General features: G+C 35.4%; 2 protein-coding genes, 1 long non-coding RNA gene and 1 other non-coding gene across 5 annotated transcripts; 1 reads left to right on the top strand and 3 right to left on the bottom strand.

Moving 5' to 3' along the window:
- Positions 1-356: 356 nt before the first annotated feature.
- On the top strand, positions 357-1769 carry LOC143632994 (uncharacterized). Its single transcript, XR_013153609.1, has 3 exons — positions 357-457; positions 1126-1580; positions 1661-1769. It is a non-coding gene; the product is annotated as an uncharacterized LOC143632994 (long non-coding RNA).
- Positions 1770-3305: 1536 nt separating this feature from the next.
- Positions 3306-3378, bottom strand: TRNAA-CGC (transfer RNA alanine (anticodon CGC)). Its single transcript has one exon. It is a non-coding gene; the product is annotated as a tRNA-Ala (tRNA).
- A 757-nt stretch (positions 3379-4135) lies between these two features.
- LOC143632993 (signal recognition particle 19 kDa protein-like) lies at positions 4136-6683 on the bottom strand. Of its 2 annotated transcripts, XM_077101382.1 has the most exons (5): positions 6612-6653; positions 4990-5066; positions 4720-4904; positions 4545-4644; positions 4136-4454 (listed from the first exon to the last, which is right to left on the bottom strand). In XM_077101382.1, the coding sequence occupies exons 3-5, from the start codon at positions 4897-4899 to the stop codon at positions 4306-4308; spliced, it is 429 nt and encodes a 142-aa protein (XP_076957497.1). In that variant the 5' UTR covers positions 4900-4904; positions 4990-5066; positions 6612-6653; the 3' UTR covers positions 4136-4305. The 2 variants fall into 2 exon arrangements, with proteins under 2 accessions (XP_076957497.1, XP_076957498.1); XM_077101383.1 differs by lacking the exon at positions 4990-5066 and having other exon boundaries at positions 6612-6683.
- A 5460-nt stretch (positions 6684-12143) lies between these two features.
- On the bottom strand, positions 12144-18225 carry LOC143633005 (uncharacterized). The gene is made up of 6 exons (XM_077101390.1): positions 17367-18225; positions 14846-15629; positions 13605-14769; positions 13460-13528; positions 12651-13352; positions 12144-12202 (listed from the first exon to the last, which is right to left on the bottom strand). Exons 1-5 carry the CDS (start codon positions 17893-17895, stop codon positions 12936-12938), a joined length of 2964 nt encoding a protein of 987 aa, XP_076957505.1. The 5' UTR covers positions 17896-18225; the 3' UTR covers positions 12144-12202; positions 12651-12935.
- Positions 18226-20819: the final 2594 nt, after the last annotated feature.

The raw sequence follows: 20819 nt of genomic DNA, 5'->3' as shown, positions 1-20819 counted from the left end.
AAATGGTAAAAAGTAAACAAATTTTGCACTACGCAACAAAAGTACCCTGGATATATGGTAAGTCCGCCACCGACAATTAGCCATCTCAAGAAAGTCATTGCTCATTAAAAAAAATGAAATAATTGAAACAAGATCCAAAAGTAAAACTGGAATATTATATATATTCAAATCAACGTGACTAGTGCTCTTTTCAATATTAAAAAAATGGAGTTGACATATTTGACAGATCATGACAAACCTTGATCTAAGTTCATTAGTCATTAACAAGCAATAGTTTTTCAGAAGAAGTTAGAAGAACAAATCAAATCCACAAGATTATTATTATTAACCTCATTGCTACACATCTTTGCATTAACTTGTAATCTTCAGGTACGTATGTGTGTGTATGCGCGCGCGTTTCTTGATATATGATTTATGAAAACTTGATAATTTGATTCCAGTTCAAGAATATTGAATGGTTGATTGAGTTATTTTATTTATTTATGGAAAATTGGTTTTTATTGGTCATAATTATCGTCTTTTGGTCACTGCCGGTCCCAACTAACGAATTGGCTGCTAACGGTCCCAACTTTTAATGTATTTGTTCCTAACAGTCCGCGACTAACAGAATTCTAACGTCGTTAGTTTCAGGTCGCCGGAAAAACATTTTAGGCCGGAAAACACACATTTTTTCCTGAAAACTCAACAATTTTGTCCCAAACATCATGGTAACTTCGTATCGTACCTTTAGGAACCTTTTCTAGTAAAAGCCTCAATTATTGAGGTTGCCGGAACCCTAGAACCATCGTCGGAATCAGTTGATGGTGCTTAAGTGATGGTGGTTGGTTGGCGGTGAGTCAATTGGTGGTGGCGGCGGTGTTCAGGTGGTGTTTTCCTGCAAAACAATTGCCTTTCTCGGCCAAAAGCGTTTTTCCGGCTACCTGAAACTAACGACGTTAGGATTCTGTTAGCCGCGGACCGTTAGGAACAAATACATTGAAAGTTGGGACCATCAGTGACCAATTCGTTAGTTGGGTCCGACAATGACCAAAAAAAAATAATTTGGACCAATAAAAACCAATTTTCCTTTATTTATTTATTCATTTGGGTATTTGCTAAAAATGGGAATGGATGTTTTGATCATAGGTGTATATGCATCACTACTTGACAATGACAAATATGACCATAAAAGAATGTTGTTGTTTCTTGAAGAAACTTAAGAACCCGAGTCGAGCTATACTATACGCACGTCTTGCTTCCGAGACATCATGTTAGTAACAATAACAAAACCATGTTTTGACATAAATTTCGGATGAAAAAATATGATCGTATATATATTTTTTATTTTTTGTTTTACAGTTACTATTAATGAAATAGAGGCGTTATATGATCTTTTCGAGCGATTAAGCTATGCCATTGTTGAAGATGGCCGTATTCACAAGGTGCTAGATCTTATTATTTGGTTATTACAACTTTAAGTAACGTTATTAATCGTTAGATAAAAGATTAAGAAGTTAGTTTTTTTGTGATTTTATTAACAGGAAGAGTTTTTACTTGCGCTTTTTAGCGATAGCAGCATGAAGAATTTTTTTGCTGATAGAGTGAGTAAATATAATAAATATTTTTAGTTAGAAATATTAATTCAATTTTTTTTTTTTGATTTCTTGCTTGCATTTTGTAGCTGTTTGATACATTTGACATGAAAAAAAACGGAGTCATAGAGTTTGACGAATTTGTTCGCTCTCTAAATGTTTTCCATCCCGATGCACCCGAATCAAAAAAAATTGAATGTAAGATACATGAATGTAAGATTGAATGTAAAATTGAATGTAAGATCTATAAGTATATAACCAAAATGAATTGGTTTGACTTTAAAAGTCAAACTTGACTATCCTTGAAGCTTTTGACACATTTTATTATTTGGTTACAGTCAGGTTTAAGTTATATGACTTGAAGCATAACGGTTGCATAGAACGTGAAGAGGTAAATATAAACGAGCCTTCTAAAATTTTTGACATTTAGTCAAAGGTTGACTTTTTATTGACTCTGATATCGGAAATGTTTTATAATTTGAAGCTGAAGGAGATGGTTTTGGCTTTGTTGAGTGAAATGAATGTTGATTTATCAGATGATGCAGTTGAAGGCATAGTGAATAAGGTGAGTTTGAATTTTTAATTTTTTATTTTGAGTCTTCAGTTTTGACTTTTTCTTTGACTCTTTTTTTTTTTCAGTCAATTCAGGATGCAGATCTAAATGGAGATGGAAAGATTGATTTAGAAGAGTGGAAAATATTTGTTTCAAAAAATCCATCCATTTTAAAAAATTATGACACTTCCTCTTTTAAGGCAAGTTCTAATTTCCATTTTCATAATTTAACATTTTATCTTATTCTATAACATTTTATTCTACAAAATCCGAATAAGTAAACCTTCAAGGGGCGGTACAGCCGTACACTAACTGTGATTTACCTGATTCTGTTGATTAAAGAGTAATATGTTTTGTCACAGGGAGATCACTCAAGCGTTTCCAAACTTTGTGATACATACCAAAGTCCGGGATCTAGAAGTGGTAGTATAATCCGAGCCTATACGACGCTTATTTCTCAAGTGTTCACTTTTGTTTATTTATTTTTCTCTTCAACAAGTTTTATATATTCCGGGTTTGTAATCTTTGTTGTGAACTTGGAATGCTACCATGTGAACCACAAAAATCAAAGTTAACACATAAACTACACAATTAATATGACATAAACAATCGTTGCCTGTTTGCCTTCTATTTCGACGTAATGTTTAATTTGATAATATGACATTTGTTCTAACTTTTAGTTACAAGACAAATTGCATAACAATCACATATCCATGATTTATATATCTTATGGTTGCTTGCCGATAAACTTGACTTCAATAAGGCTAGCATTTTTCCCCATTGACCTCGTGGTTTGACCCACACCTTGTCGCCCGGTGTTGACTTTTTCCGGGTACACCCCATCTTCCGGGCCCGTTCGAAAACACTCGGTAGAACCGATACTTAATCTTGTATTTTGACCTTAATCTAGTCTCCAAAACCAAACAAAAATAAATGCCAGACAACAAGGTTCTCAAAATTCTGCACTTTTTATAAAATTTGGCAAATAAATAAAAAAAAATAAAAAAAATTGCAACCCGCGTGTGGGGTCTTTCAATAACCATGCATTGGACGTACCCTTCGAAACACTGCCATATATGCTGCAAAGGAATGGTTAACGGGTACGAATAAAGTGTGTGGTGTGAAGAAACAAGACAGAGGAAGCTAAAAAATTGTCGAACGAAAAAATATATAAAAAAATTTGGAGATGCGGGGAATCGAACCCCGTGCCTCTCGCATGCGAAGCGAGCGCTCTACCATATGAGCTACATCCCCATTTTGATATGACTTACATAATGTAAACTTTAAAAAATATACAGAAAGATGTTTACCAAATGATAAGAGTGTTGCTTGACTAAAATTGATATACGGGTAGATTAAATTTCGGGGCTGGCAAATCATGTCTTATTGTGTTTAACAAGTCAGAGACGACGCGAAGTAACAAACATGAAAACGGCTCGTTTAACACTTGCCTTTGGGCCGAGCGTGGCAGTTTATGTTTCTAGAAAGAGAAACAATTAACTGTAGCCTCCTATTTTAATTATTTTTGAAAAAAGTTAAAATTGTATAGTGTACTTTTTGCTAAACATGTATTATCGTGTCAAAACAGGTTCCCGATAATGGTTGTCATGATCATAATTCATAACTACCAAAAGAGATTTATGGTTAACTGGTGAAATTTTTTTTCTTTTTAAAGGTTAACTGATTAAACAAGAAAAATTAGTTGTCTTCAACAGCAGTAAATGTCCCAATAGATTGAAGTAGAAATTCATTGTTACTTTACTTACTAGAGTGTTTGCGAACGACCCTTTTCATACGATCGAAAGAGAACGTTTGAACGAAAATTGTAGAAATTAATCGCTGGTATAGTGACATAGTCTATGGTTTCAGTTTCGGTATGTTTCAGCTTTAGATCAGGTTTTGATTTCTTCATCAAACAGATTTTTTCTATTTCTTCGTCGATCTAACTCAACGATCGAAAGAGAACGCTAGAATGAAAAAAATTTCATCCTATGATGAACCAAACATAAACTTAAAATCAAACCCGACCCAAGGCTTTTATTCTGCTTAGTTCACGGTTATATGTATTTTAGAAACATGTTCAATTACAAACATCCACAAGATACAAAACATCTTATCTCACTGACTGACCAAACGGCTTAAGCAAATCTCAACTAAAGGTTACACACGACATTAATAAACTTATCTCTTCTTCTTCCCACCCTTGCCGGACTTTGCAGGCGCACCAGCGTTTGAAGCAGACGCGGCAGATTTTGAAGCAGTTTCTTGTTTCTTCAATCTACCCGGGTGTCGAGGAACCAGTTCAGCAATACGAATCATCAGCTGTTTTTCTGACACCATCAAAACAAACCGCAATTATTTACAGAATATCATGTAACGACATCATAGCAAAATGTAATAGATAGGAGAATTATGCTTACTGGAAGTTATAAGGGGATTAGACGGACTCCCATCTGGTCTTTTCAGCAAAACACGAACCCTCCCAACATGCATGAAATCCCGTGGATACGCCTTGTCAATCTTTAAAACCGTTACAAATGTTTACAGATACAAATTACAATTAAGTAAATATGTAAACTTTAAAAGAGAAAAAACCTCGATGGCAAAAGGGATTTTGAGATGGCCACAACAATCGCCAATTTCTAAAGCAGTAGGGTTTTCACATGCTTTTGATGCAGAGATTCTTCTACCTTCAGCAACAGTCTTCTTTGAGTTAATGTAAACAGGGTATATTATATTCCAGGTTTTGAAGTTAGGTGTGCCTCCATCCATCATAATTCCTGTTAATTACCGTTTATATGTTCACATATTCGATCCGAGAGTCAAAAGAGTGAAAAATAATGGAAACGGTGCTAATGTCTCTACCTGAGGTTGTTGGGTGATTACAGCGTAGACTGAGATGGCGGATTGTATTGATTCACCCTCAAGAAGATCAAAGTTGGCTGTATCACGAGGAAATGAAAGTGATCAACATTAGAAGGGTAAAAGAAGCGATAAATAAACACCAAAAACATATTAACCACTGCACTCAATACAACACAATAACAAAGTCAGCTGAGAAAAGTGATCATAGGTTGTAGCAGGCTAACAGCAACTGAGGTGCAGAAAAGATAGACCCGATAATTGGTGGATTAATCTTTAGTCTTTTTATGCAGTTGATTAGTTAAAATACATGGTTAACAGGCTTCAATGATCATGTCTAGTTTATATTCTGCATTCATCCTAAGAAGAAAAGACGTGGAACGACTTATATATGTTCAGTGACCGTTATCCTAATTTCAATATTCTAATAAGCCATATGATATGCATAAAGTCATAGCACCATAAAGATAAATACACACACACACAAACAAACATTCACTTTCACAAGTAACTCTTAACTAGTAGATTTATGAAGCAATTTGTAACCAAAGCATTGCACCGTAGCTCTATTCGTTCCTCAACTTGATGAAATAACATTTGATATAAACACTAATGGTTATCACCTCCGGTTATACATCTCATGTAAAAAACTGGACGCACAAATACCACACTTTCTACTCTTTTCCGTTTCTTATTATTACTACTTTTTTCCTACCCTTAACACTTGGCTGTTTCAGAATAACTAACACCACATTGAAAGATTAATGTCATGACATGATACGCTTTTGTTAAAATTAGTGCTTCATTTCATCATCTTAACTACGGTTTATATATATGATATGATGAATAACTATCAATCAAACAAGACTAGCAACAATAAGATGTATGTATTCATCATTTCATTGTATTGGATAACATCAGATGAGCATAAATAAACATACCAAAACTCATTGTAAATCATTTGAATAGTACGAATTATCCACGAAATCAGTAAAAACACTGCATCTATTGTCTACCTCATGTAGATACATAATTACAGCATTCAAAAAGATTGACATTTCAATCAAACACGGTGTTATGTACGCATAGAACAAGCAATTGCGATCTCATTTACTCTTTTAATCATTAAAACCTTCCAGCTAACAATTTTTTTTTTTAAATAATAACAGCATGAGTGCATGACTTATATAGAAAGTTTGTCAAGCAAACACAACCGACAACGTAGAACTAATTTAAAGCAAGCAAGATATCAACCGATAGCAACTAATATCGGTTTAACAACATCCTGTTACTTCCACATATCAAATAATAAAATGATAGAATAACAATTTACAAGTAAATCAGTATTATCCTTAGCTAGTGGCTCTGCATACATAAATCCAAATGTTACACCTGTTAACATTTTTTTTCAAATAAATAATCATAAACTAGATACCTATATATGTAATTTACGCTATAATTTCGAAATGTATTTACAATTACACTAACACTATAATAAACCCTAGATCTTAATGCACAAATCACAAGCAGGCGAACTTATTAACTAATCGTAAAGTAAACCGTAAAAATGAAATTAAATCGGAAGATAGATCGAGAAATTGAGCAGTGTAATAATAATAATATACCTGGCGGTAACAGACGGCGGAGATGGTGATCGGAAACCAAGCAGAAGAGTGTTGTACAAGTAAGTATACAGAATGAATACTAAGGCCCAAATATTGAGTATTGGGCCTAACTAATAATAATCTCAAACTTACTTTGCTTTTAGAGGTCTACAAAATCGTTTTTTTATTTGTCAAATCGAACCAGTTCGGTTTAAAAACCAGTTTAGAAGCATGAAAGGTCAAACTGGTCCAAATTGATTCGGTTCAGTTTAGAACCGTTTTAACCTGATTTTTCTCAAACCGGTCCGGTTATAACGGATTGGTAGTTCAGAAGGGGACCTGGTGATAGAACCGGCGGTCTGAGTCGGTTTGAGACCCGGTTTGGCTGCAACCAGTTTTTTTGACGAATCGGTTCGGGTCGGTTTGCAGTGAACCGGTTTCAAACTGGTTTTTTTGTACATCTCTATTTGGTTTGACACTGATTTTTTTGGTTAACCATAGATACAAACGGGTTAGTAACCGGTATAGTAGAAACTGTTTGTAACCGGTATTAGGGATGAGCTCGGTATTGAAAATACCGATACCGAAAATTACCAAAATTGGGTATCGGAACGGTACCGGTACCGGTACCAAAGGCAAAAACTAGATAAATTATTGGTTTTGTACCGATCACGAAGCCCCAAAAAGGTTGGTATCGACGGTACATGATTCGGTACTGGTGCCACAAGCTCATCCGTAATCAATATTTAGTGTAGGTTAGAGACAAGCTAGGGATTTTGACAACTGGTTAACCGAAACATATTAATTTCATAAGGATAATAAGGTTTGTGTTAATAAGGTTAATTTCAATAGATCAGTAAGGTTAATTAGGTACAAAGATTGATAACTTTTTTTCACTAAAAAGATAACGGTTATGAATTGTAACTAGTTATTGACAATAAACGATTTTGACCGTTTGACATGTAACCAGGTACGATTAGTAATCGATGTTGTAAAACCAACATTTGCACCTCTAGTTTGACATGCCTATATAAGGCTTATAAGTTGCAACATTTTCCTTCAACTTTTATTAATGATGATTAGTTTTGAAATTACTGTTTTCTTAATTTGATTTTCAAATTGAATTTTATGGTTTAGAAACATTCCCTGGCCTATTTGTAACCTTGTGAGAACAACCATTTGATTCACTAATTTTTTTTAATGTAAAATTCCATAAAAGAAATATAACATAACCGAATTGAGTTATAACTTAGATTAGTTTTGAACGGATGATGCATTGAGAATTTTGACACCATTCTTAGAGAATTATAGATTTCATGCGCTTATATCGACGTTATTATCTAGTAAGCAAGCCTTCTAGTACACCATGAGGCGTAAAGACTAAGATCGAAAAGTGGGAAGGCAATGGATGAGCTAGTGGCGTCAATGGACAACTTCAAATTCGTATTCTCTGATAAGACGCATGTTTTTTTTCTCATGTTTACCAACCTTGGTACGTGGTACATGGTGGCATATTTAGGGCCAAGACAATAACAACTATGCAACTTCGGAGACACCTTTAATGAGACCGAAGTTATCATTAATCACGAAAGATTAGGTGTCCTACCCATGTGACTTATATTAAGTGTAGTTGCAAAGGCAAAAGGTATTCAAGTATTCAATTTTGACGCGGTGATCAAATCGGGTTGGTCAAAGGAACCGGAACCGGTTCAGAACCGGTTCCATTAGTCAACATCACTGTTTAAACCAGTTCCATGGTCGAACCGGTTAGGGAACCGAACCGGTTCCCCAACCCTCGGACCCGGAACCGGTGGAACCGGTTCTGACCGGTTCCTAAACCGGTTCTTACACTGTAACCGGTTCCAACCGGTTACAGTGTAAAATATTTTTTTTTTTTTCGTTTTTCGTTTCCGCTGCTTGTGTAGGTGATGATTTGTGTTCTTCTGATTTCTGAAGAGGCTCATGCTACTTTTGTTGTTCACCCACAGAGCAATGGTAAACAACATATTGAACTTAATGCTATGAGTGTCAGCGTGTTTGAATTGATTAGTCTGTATCGTGTATCGTGTAATGGTGAACTTAAATCTGTATCGTGTTACATTTGTTGAGTTTGCTATGTATTATAGTCTTTTGGCTTACGCAAGTCAAATACTGAATTATAATCAACAGCGGTGTTATACGATTCGTATTTGTATAACTATTTAAATAAAAAAAACAATTAACATAAAATTCATTTTATTTACTTTAAGAAGTTCAAAAAAAAGGTTACATGTTTTAAAATATTCAAAAACAAACTAACAAAACATTAAACTTATAAATATAAAGTTGTGACATATTATTTCTAGAAAAGCCTTCTTGTTCGTCGTAATTATTGAGTGGCGACTTATTCATCAGAATTACTTGTAGAAACGCCTTCTTGTTCGTCGTGCACTCGAACATCAAGTGGTGTTTCGTCTTCCAGAGTGGTTACGTGTTGAACACGATCGATTGAGTCCAAGTGATCCTTCAAGCAAATGCACATCTCCACCGACTCCGAATTCAGTCTTGTTCTTCTCACCGATATTACCCTGCCACTAAGAGAAAAAGCAGATTCCGAAGCTACCGTAGAAGCTTGGGCGGTTAGTAAATCACGGGCCATGGTGGCAAGAATCGGAAACTCGGTTTCCTTTACCTTCCACCAAGCCAAAACATCAAAAGTGCCATATTCCTCTTCGGATAAACCGGTAGAGAAATCATATGCACTATACCTTCCTAGTTCGCTTGAAGGGGTGTTACCCCTTTGTTTTTTAGCCGTTACGTTGCGAACGGTGTTCATAAGGCTAATCATGGGGTCTCGTACTCTAGTAGCACTTGAACTTGATGAAGACCCCCCGGCGTAGGCATGTGTATGTTTGACCCATATTTATTTATATAAAAGTCATACATAAATTTAAAATTCAAGTTAAAATCATTTTGTGCCTCTGTTGAAAAGTTTGGGTCAACTTCATGCATATCTAAGGCTGAAAAAATTTCGTCTATCACACATTCAACCCCCGTAACATATAACATTGGGTTTAAAGCGGCGGCGCAAGTAAAAATCGGTGGCAATTCAAGAAAGTATTTTTTTAATTTAAACTTCATTGGTAATATGATGTTTGAAAACATTGGACTTTTATTTTCAAATTCTTTAAGATTGTTAACTATTAAAAATAACTCCGAAAGAACCAAGGGACTTGTCGGATAATACGATCCCGATAGTTTCGTAGTTGATGTTTTAAAAACTTCAAGAAAAGTCGATAAGTCATTGATAATTTCCCAATTCTCATTTGAAAAGGGGATTGCCAAATCATTCTCGGCAAGACTAGAATGAAACATTTGTAAAGTTTCTCTTTGTTTCAAAGCACTTTGAAACATTATGCAAGTGGAATTCCATCGATGAGGTACATCCCAATTAGCTCCCAAAGCTTTTCTTCCCGTATCTTTACAAAATTTTCTATAATCCATTTGTCTTTTTTTACTTTTCTTAAAAACTTCATGTAGCATTACTCTAAAATCGTTTATAACCGATGTAACCTCATCCGAAGCAAGTCCGTCTTGCACGATTAAATTAATGATATGTGCAACACACCTTGAGTGAAAAAATACACCATTGCAAATCGGCGTATATTTTAATTTTAATTTATCAACCGCCGATGTATTATTCGACGCGTTATCAAATGCAATTGAAAATATTTTATTTTCTAGTTTATAAGTTTTTATAACATAATCTAAAATTTCAAACAAATTATCTCCCGTATGTGGATACTCAAAGAGTTCGAAAGCAATGGTGCGTTTCATCATTTCCCACGATGACGGGTCTACCCAATGAGCGGTGACACAAAGATAAGATTCGGGTAGACCATGTGGAGCCGACCAAACATCACTAGTTAAGTTTATTCCCGTATTTATATTTTCAAAATATGCAATTAGTACATCTTTGGCCTTCTTCCACAATTTTAAACAATAACGTTTAAGAGTATGACGACTTACGTGAGTGTATTGTGGTTGAAGCGTATCTCGAATCATGGCGGTTAAGCGAGGGTTGTCGAAGTGGCTAAACGGCAAAGCTTCTTGAATCACAAACTTCGCCATACGATCTTGAACTCGATCAATTTGGTATGTAAATATTCCGCCTTCACTATCCATTTGCGTTTGTTGCGACTCGACGTTCTGTTTCAACGCCCTGCAATACGGTCTTTCGATGTGTTTCTTCAAATTTGAATTCGAAAGTGGGTTTAAATAAATCCCACAAAACTTGCACCGAGCCTTCAATGAATGGTCACTCAATTCAACCAAATCCCAATTGCACCAAATCTCTTGATTACGATTATGAGGTACAATACGAACGAAACTTGGTCCGGCGGTGGAACCTTGACCAACCGATGATTGTGAGGCAGCCATAACAACAAATATGAATATAGAAGAAGAGAAAACAAGAGATTAGAGAACTCAGAACGTTGTAATAGCGTTTTTTTGTATTTTTTTGCGTTCGGGTTTGCGTTTTGAGTGTTGTGATGAACCCATTACACCAAATACCTATTTATACTAGTAGTGGGGTGTTTGGGGAGCCAAAAAACGGCCATTTTTGACCCCAACGGTCAAAAACGGCCATAAAACCGTTTCCCAACGGCTAGAACTACTCCAACGGCTAGAACCGGTTCCGAACCGGTTCCGGTCGAACCGGTTCCGGTTCGGTTCCGGTTCCTACCCGGTCCACCTCCAAAAATGTCAAACCGGTCCCGGATCGTCGGGTTGAAACGGAACCGAACCGGTTCCTACGAAAAACGGGTAGGAACCGGTTCGGTTCCGGTTCGGTTCCACCGAACCGGTTCCAGGAACCGGTTTTGTTGTCCACCTCCGCCAAGTACTAAAGAACAAGCAAGGCTCAATCACAGAATATACCAAAGGATAATCGTATACATCCATCAAGCATTGAGGCAAGTTGTGAACTGAACAAGATAGGGTAATGATGCTAGAAAGGATTGGAAAGGTGATGTAGCTTAGCGGTATCAAGATGAATATATAAAGATTTGTCATATACAAATAGTTAAGTATAACATAGTATGTATGATATAGAATATAACTTTCATTAGTATGAAGCAAAGCAAAAGTAGGTAAATAGTGGCTTGTATTTTGAAGTCATAGTTAGATTAACAAAATCTCAAAAAATAAGTTTGTATAACTTCGCTAGTATTTGGTATACAACTTTGCTTTTACTTCATTCTTTTGACTTAATAAAATTATATAGCAACTTAGCCATATTTAGTCATTTACCACAACCAAACATTTCTTTTTGAAACCTTAAGTTAAAGGTCATATTAATGTCAAAACTATTATAACCTACAGTCAAAACTTAATATATTGGGTTTTCATAAGAGAAAATATTCAACAAAACTTATTATTTCAAGGGTATACCAAAAATCACTTAGTTTTTTTTATAGCAATTACCTTTGATTAACCAAATTCACACACCCTTTAACCCGTATTCTTCTCTCAAAACCCTTATCTTTTTCACCCGTTAATAATTCTTAAACAAGTAATTAAAAGGCTGTTATAAAGTATCAAATACTTGTCAATAAAAAACAATGAGTGAACTGCGGTTTTTGTCCCTGTAGTTTTTCCAAATTTGCGGTTTTAGTCCAATAGTTGCAACTTTACGATTTTCGTCCATGTGGTTTCAATTCACTTGCAATTAAACCCGAATTCGTTAACCTCGTTAAGTTTGATAGTTAAACACATCAGAGAGTCCCTCACGTGAGGACATTTTTGTCCTTTTTCTCAACAACCCCAGTCGTAACTCGCAAGCTCCTCTCAATTGGGGTGTATTTGGGGGAAAAAGACAAAACTGCCCCTCACGTGAAGGGTACGTACGCTGATGGTATTAACGACCAGACTTAACGGGGCTAATGAATTTGGGTTAAATTGCAAGTGAAATGAAACCACAGAGATGAAAATCACAAATTTGAAACTATTGGACTAAAACCGAAGATTTGGACAAACCACATAAATGAAAATCGCAGTTTACTCGAAAATGATTTTAACTTAAAAGAATGTGTATTATTGGGTTAACAGTCTTGTTTATAACTAAAACAGTTGTAATCATATCTGATTCTAAAACTCACCTGATAAGATACCATTGCTGCGGTGCAAGATTGGTCAAAGACATGGTCAATGCAAGTTGACCAACCACCTGCAAACAACAAGCAACACAACCACACAAGCAAACTATAGAACGAGCAAGAGTTTATTAATCAAGAAGCAACGATAATAAGCTAGAGCCAGGAATAAAATGGCATTTTAAAGGCACAAATATAAAAAAAAATTGTCTCAATGTGTACTTTCAGGAGAATGGTGATGTATCCGATTTAGATTTACTGACCCAAACTCAACTGACTCTGTTGGTGTCACTGCCACGTCAGCAGTAGACACAACACCACCACCACCATTCTTCTCATCACTTCCCGACTTGTCATCATCTTCTTCCTCTTGCTTTACAGCCTCATCCTCTTCCTCTTGCTTTACAGCCTCATCCTCTTCCTCTTGCTTCAGAACATCGTGATCCACCTCCATATTCGTTGGTTCCTCAGGTTTGTTCAGTGGTTCATCATTTTCCTTAGAATCCTCGTGATCCACCTCAGCAGCCACCTCATCTGCTGACTTGTCATCGTCTGAACCACCTTTCTCTTTATCAGTTTCCGTGAGATCAAACTCTTCCTTTTGCTTCTTGTAAAGAAGCATCGCTTTCTAAAACACACAATAACAAATCTCAAAATAAAGTTCATATTTTTATTATAAAAAAAAGACTACTGTTCATAATTAATGCATTTAAGTTTATAGCAAAAGATACAAACCTGAAAAACAGAATCATTCGTGACAGAAAATAGTGAAGCACTATCAATAACATCAACATCTGCACCTTCCTGTAACATATAGAAAGAAAAAACTAAGTATATTTATCTAAGCGGAATAATTAAGTTAAAAGAAACATATCTTTACCTCTAAAAACAAAATCTTGCAGTCGAATTCATCAGATAATGATGCTTCCGGATCCAAATCAATCATGTTTGAGCATTCCTCATACAACTCAGGTTGAGTAAGATCTTTAGATACATCAACCTTAGAAAGATACACTGCTGAAATAATAGCACTGTTGATTTCCTTAACAGCCTCAAAAATTTGAGGGCTTTCGGTTACTTTTTGAGTCGCAGGCTCGTTTTTATCAAGATTCAAAGTCTCGGGCAGATTATCGGGTTGGTTCTGTTCACCTTCATCAGGCTGGCCTGTCGGTCCAGTCCAGTTTTCATCATGTCGGTGACCCGAATGCACATCCGTGCCACTTTGGTCCCACCCTCGGTTGCTCATTTGGGACCTATGGTCCCAATCAAGCCGACCATATAAGTGAGATTCATCACCAAATACAGCGTTGTTAGCATCCCACCCATGCAACGAAGGTGGTCGGGAATGATCAGGAGCATGGTAAGGTAAACCAGGGTTGACATTCATTGGTGGTCTACCAAATATTTGTGGTGGAAATTGAGGCATAAGAGGATGAAACATTGGTGGTGGAACATGCTGGAACGGGATGTAACCGCCAGTCACCATCGGGGAAGGCCAATTTGAAACGTTGTTGTTCCAATTACCTTGGCTTTGACTTTGACCTCTGTTCATGTTCGGGTCAACCATCCTCCGGTGCCTATTGTTTGACTTGCTTCTGTCATCTTCAAACATAGATGGAGATGGAGATGGAGATGGAGGTGGTAGGTGAGACTTTGTATTACCAGAATAATGAGAATTTTTCATGTACGGTGACGAAACCGATAAATTATCGTTATCGACTTCGTTAACCAGTTCCCGGCTTCCTTTACCATCTTTAACATTATCTTTAGATCCACCGGTTCGTGGGCCCGGTTCTTCAAGATCAAGACTTTTTCTAGCATCAGTCTTAATCAAGTTCCTGCGTTCGTTACTCGTTGATGATGGGGATTCGGGCCTTGCTCGTTTTTCCCCTGATAAATCACCACCCACGTAACCGTCATCCTTTAATGTGACTTTCTTGTCTGATTGCCCAGGGGCAGAGTCGTAATCTTTACTTGAGTGAGCATTATGTCGGGATCGATCTTCATAATAATCCTGATACTTGGTTTCTTCTTGCTTTGAAACCCTGATAAATGTTACACGATCTTTATTATTCAGGCATAGAAAATAACAATAATTATAAATAAACAACAAAGATTTACCTATGATGATCTCTTGTTGAACTGGGTGAACTCCTACGACGGCTATGATTGGACGCAATTTCCACGTCAGCATAACGAGAACTGGATCTTCCCCATTCAGAAGCCGATTCAGCTTTAGCACTCAATCTCTTTTCTGATTCAGGCCGTTCTTTAATGCTACTACGGGATCTATAATGACTAGATTCGTTTTTTTCATAACCTCTTTTTCTATCTTTATCATCTTTATATCTAGCTGCACGATCATCATAAACCGGGCTTCCGTCCCGATTATTTGCTTTCCTATCACTATCATCCCTTGAACGTTTGGAATCACGTGCTCTCTTCTCTTCCTTATGCTTATAATCTCTATCATCATCTTGTCTGCGTTTACGATCCCTACTTCTTTCATCTTTATCACTAGTGTCCATATATTTATCCTCTTTATATTTGGTTTCTTTATTTCCATCTTCACTATACTTATCTTCATAATATTTGTCATCCTTGTGTTTGCTGTATCTTCCACTTTCACCCCGGTGTTTAACATCACGACTTTTTCTATCGTGATCACCGTCTTCCCGATGTTTTTCGTCTTTTTTTCGGGATTCTTTAATGTCTCCATACTCTTCATTTTTATGTCTTTCGTCTTTGGAACGGTCATTTCTTGTAGATAAGTATCTATCTTCGGTTTCTTTTGTATCATCTTGATATTTATCTTTTACACTAGAAGCTTCTCCTCTTCTTCTCATCCTTTTCTCAAGCTCCTTTTCTAACTCAGGGTTTCTTAACTCTTCTTCTATTGACCATTCTAGTAGAACATTAAAAAAAACAATTAGAAAGCAAATAACTTTAATAACTTTTGAAATCCAAATAACTTAAATGTCATTATATGATTTGCATATAGAAAAACTAATCAGTGTTGACTTTTATATAACATTCCCAAAAGGTGTTCTTGAAAAAGTAATTCTTGCTGAACAAAAGTTCATGGTAATTGATTAAGCTTTCAGAATGTAATATGTTTAATCTCTATGCACTCTTAGTCTACATCAAATGCTCTGTCTACCATAATATCGTATAGAATTATTAACCACATGAAGAGTATTGAGAAGCACAAGAATAATATGCATGTGATGCATATGATGGGATGCCATGGACTAGAATGTCACGAGAAAAACGTTCTAAAAATGCTTGATTGTGTATAAAAATATGCTGATATGCATGAAGATATAATAATTAATAACAGACCAGAAAACATGTTCCTTTTCTAGCATCAAAGGATTGTTCTTGGTATTTTACTCATAGATGGGCTCACAAAAGATTCATAATACAAGACTACAAGCTAGCTTGCTATAAGCTTTCAGCTAGTGATATCTTGATTTAATGATGAAACGAGGCACTGTGCAAATGTAAAGGCAGAAAAAATAAAAAGCCACAAATTAGGTAAGATTATGCGGACCACATGGGATGTAACTCTAAAGGTGTTAAAAGTGAAAGCCAAGTATATCCAGACAAGCAGTTAGTAACACCTAAAATGTCAACACACTGAGAGATAACTACTAAGGTTAGCATTGCCTCTTTTCCTCATTTTACTACATGTCAAACTCCCAGTACTTAATGCTCATGTTTGCAGGTTTGATAATTCAAATCAAAAGTTCAACAAAAAGCACAAATTAGCAATCTTGCAAGTTGCAACCAAACATATCATATGCACATAAGTTACTACCAAGGTTAGCATTGCCTCTTTTCCTCATTTTACAACAAACCAAATTCCCAGTAACTAAATTCTCATATTTGCAGCTTTCATAATTCGAATCAAACTTCAACAAAAAGCACAAGTTAGCAATCTTGCAAGTTGCAACCAAACATACATATGCACATAAGCCACTACTAAGGTTAGCATTGTCTCTTTTCCTCATTTTACTACCAATCAAACTCCTATTAACTTAATGCTCATGTTTGCACTTTGCAGATTAATTAATGCAAATGAAAACTTCAACAAAATGCACAAATTAGCAATCTTTCAACCAAACATACCATATGCACATAAGTTACTACTACGGTTAGCATTGTCTCTTTTCCTCATTTTACAACAAACCAAATTTTCAATACTTAATGCTCATGTTTGCAGCTTTAACAAAACTTCAACAAAATGCACAAAATTAGCAATCTTGCAAACCAAGCATATCATATGCACATAAGTTACTACTAAGGTTAGCATTGCCTCTTTTCCTCATTTTACTACAAACCATATTCCCACTAACTAAATGCTCAAGTTTGCAGCTTTAATAACTCAAATCAAAAACTTTAACAAAATGCACAAATTCTCAACCTTGCAACTACCAAGCACACCATATGCGCATAAAACACTAACTTTCCTACAATGCACTAGTCCACAAAACATAACAAAATAACCACAGACTGTGATATAACTATCAATATCAACATGTTTGCACCTTTAAAAATTCAAACCAAAACTTCAACAAAATGCACAAATTAACAATCTTAATAATAACAATAATAGTAAGTTACGACATATTATCCATACCAGTAATCTCCTTTCCTTTCTTGCTCGACTGACTCTCCCCCTGCTTCACCGACCCCTCCGCCTCGTACTTATCACCATGCCCTTTCCTCTTCTCCGACCCACGCTCCCTCTCCTTCGACTCCTTATATTCCTTATCCTTCCTCCCAGACTCCTTCTCCGACTTCCTCTTACCATCCTCCGACTTCCTCTTTTCGCCCGTTAACCTCTCGCTCTCACCATCATGCTTCCTACTCTTACTCTTCGACTCACCGCCCGATTTCAACTTCACCACCACCACCTCCTCCTTATTAATATTATTATTATTATCATCCACATTAATAACCAATCCTTTATCATCACTACTCCACCTATCACTACCACCATTGCCATACTTATTATCCTTTGAAACCCTAACTGAAACCCTAGCATCCTCCTTACCACCATTAATACTTCTATCCTTCGGCTTCACATCTTCATCTGAGCCTGAGTAATACTCCTTCGAACTATGCTTGCTTTGCTTGTGCGATTTGCTTCTCGAACTCTTCGGCATAATAATAACAATAATAATAACTTAGTAATAATATTATTATTATTGAAACCCTAACGGAAACGGTAACGGAAGGTGGAATTGAGAAAGGTGTTTGACGGAGTTGACGAGTCAAAGCCCTAAGTGATCGGAATATTGGAATATTCCGTCGGCGGCGAGTTTAATTGAATGGAATTGAATTGAATTGGATGTGTGTGCAGATGGAGGCGTTGTTTTGTGTTTATGTTGAAAGTGAATATGGGTTTGGGTTTGGGGTGTACTTGGTAATTTTAATTTACAAGAAAACGGACGAAAATACCCTTTATGAATGTATTATTATTATTAATTTATTATTATTATTATTATTATTATTATTATTATTATTATTATTATTATTATTATTATTATTATTATTATTATTATTATTAGTTTTGTAGCCTTGTATATTTTGAAATTTGAATTATCTCAAAATTGCAAACATAGTTGTCAAAAGAAAACAAGTAATAAAGTTTGTAATTAATGTTTTAAATACTAGTTTTTATACTGTACTTTTGTACTGGGTTGGGCTTACTGCTTAGTAAGCGTACAACCGGTATTATCGGACTCAGTGTTGTTCACGAGTCGAGCCACGGTGGTTTCGAGTTCGAGTTTGAAATTAAACGAGGCAGCTTAGCTAGGCTCTAGCTCAATTTTGAAGTTAAACGAGCATAAGATTGAGCCTACGAGGCGAGCCATGACTTGAGACGAGCTTAGGTCGATTTTGGTTCGGTTACAAAAATGATCCGACTCAGCTCAGATTGTTTTAAATCAAGTTTCTTTATCTGGTTTTATTCGAGTTTTTATCGAACGAGCCACGGGCCTGAGCTTCAAGCCGCGAACATTTTGAACAGCTTATTATCGATTGGTTTTAAAATAAAACTTCATCTCAAAATATAATCTAAAACTACATGGTGGTGTTTGTGTTTGTGTTTGTGTTTGTGTTTGTGTTTGTGTTTGTGTTTGTGTTTGTGTTTGTGTTTGTGTTTGGGTTTGGGTTTGGGTTTGGGTTTGGGTTAGGGGTGTACATGATAATCATGAGAAAATGGACGAAAATACCCTTTTGTGAATATTTGATGCGTGTTATATTTTGAATTATCTATGGATAGTTTTTATTCCCTTTTTTGTCAAAAAAATTCAAAAGATGGCAAAGTTTGCAATCAAGTTTTATACGGTACAGGGTTGGGCTCAGAAAATGTACAACTAGAAATATAGTACGGTTTAAATCGATTTTTAAAATATAACTTTACCTTAACAAGTAATTCAAAACTACATAATTTTATAATCAAAAGTCATTTAAATAGAAGTGTATAAAAGGTTTAAGATATTTGAGTGTTGAATGTATCAAGTTTACAATTACCAAAGGAAAAGAAATTCACAATCATCGTCATCCTCATTAACGGTTAGATAATTGTATAAAAGATAAAGATAAATAAATTGTTCTTTAAAATCTATATTTTATTATTTTAAATAAAACTTATTAAAAAATATGTATTAAAAAAGTCAAAATTGCTAAGGCTAGTGTGGATGATATTAGGCGCAAACATGACTTTTGAATGATGAAAATTTAAGATCTAGGGTTGGTTAAGATCACATTGCCTACAATTATGTTTTAAGCTTAGGTGAAAGTAAAGGTGGTAACTAACTTAGACCATTGTTTTTGAAAATTAGTTATGTGAAACTAGTTTTATCATGTATAGTATGTATAGTTGGTTCTCTTCTATTTACATGCTTTTTAAATACTTGTTTTTATCAATGAGAGTCAGTATGTTTAAGGGTAACACCGTTAAAATAACAAAGCAATTTAAAAACAAGCAACATCAACATAGAGCAACAATAAAGTGGTCCTAAGAAGAAGTTGTCAATCGCTATCAATGGTGATAGCGACATCAAGTGATCCCATAAAAGGATCACTACCTAACGTCATTGTAGATACGATTGTACATGTAGTTAACAACGCTACACATACAATACATGTGTTGTAACTTGTTAATAATCTCATACACTACTTCAATAGAAATTTCTTAATTGTGTGTTTTACTCTCATTCACTCACTTGCTCACTCTCGTCGCCATTATCATACGCACGCCCCCATTACTATTATCTGATAAGGTACATATCACGGGTATGTTAGTAGAACCCGAACCGAAACTGATCGTAACCTGGTCAAGAAATCGGTTTCAATCCGAACCGAAACCGATCATAAACCGGTTTTGACTTTTGTTGACTAACCCAAACCGGTTTCAACCCAAACAAGTTTGTGAACATCTACTTGTGATAAACCAAAATGAGCAGCCACCCATGGCCGTGTTAGTTCTTGGTTTTATAAATATAAATCTTATGCATTAACTTTTGTTGTCTATACACCTAATGATGCCTTAGTTTCTCTAAGTTTTCATAAATTAAATTTACATAAATTACTAATAATTACTCAAAACCAATAAGAACACAGATTATCACTTTCTTGCTTTAACCACACGACTGCCATCAATGGTTTCTAACAGTTATTAATCATTTTTTTATGTCTATAAAAGATTAGAACCAACTAATTTATTTTGGCCACCAAAGTTTATAATTTACACTTTTAACCCTTATTCAACAAATTTACAGTATCTAGATCCTATATTTAAAAATAACGTTGGATATGTACCAGCGTAAAATTATTATTACAATATGGAATGAAATGTTCCAGGTGTATTACAATAACAATAGGAATGTTACACTCCAAAAATGATCACAACCGCATTATCCATGCATCATTGTTCTTCGATTGCTTGGTTCTTCACACATGTTAAACTATTTACAACATTTTTGCATGCACATTGGAGTATTGGACCACTTATGCATGATACAATCACAAACTGTGATTCTTCTTATATAAGATTCTTTTAACTTTTGATACAATCATAACT

This window comes from Bidens hawaiensis, unplaced genomic scaffold (assembly GCF_021521415.1).
Source record: "Bidens hawaiensis isolate Kalapana, Puna unplaced genomic scaffold, B.hawaiensis_p1.1 tig00006594_1, whole genome shotgun sequence".
Classification (NCBI taxonomy): domain Eukaryota; kingdom Viridiplantae; phylum Streptophyta; class Magnoliopsida; order Asterales; family Asteraceae; genus Bidens; species Bidens hawaiensis.
This window is presented reverse-complemented; position numbering and strand designations above follow the sequence as displayed.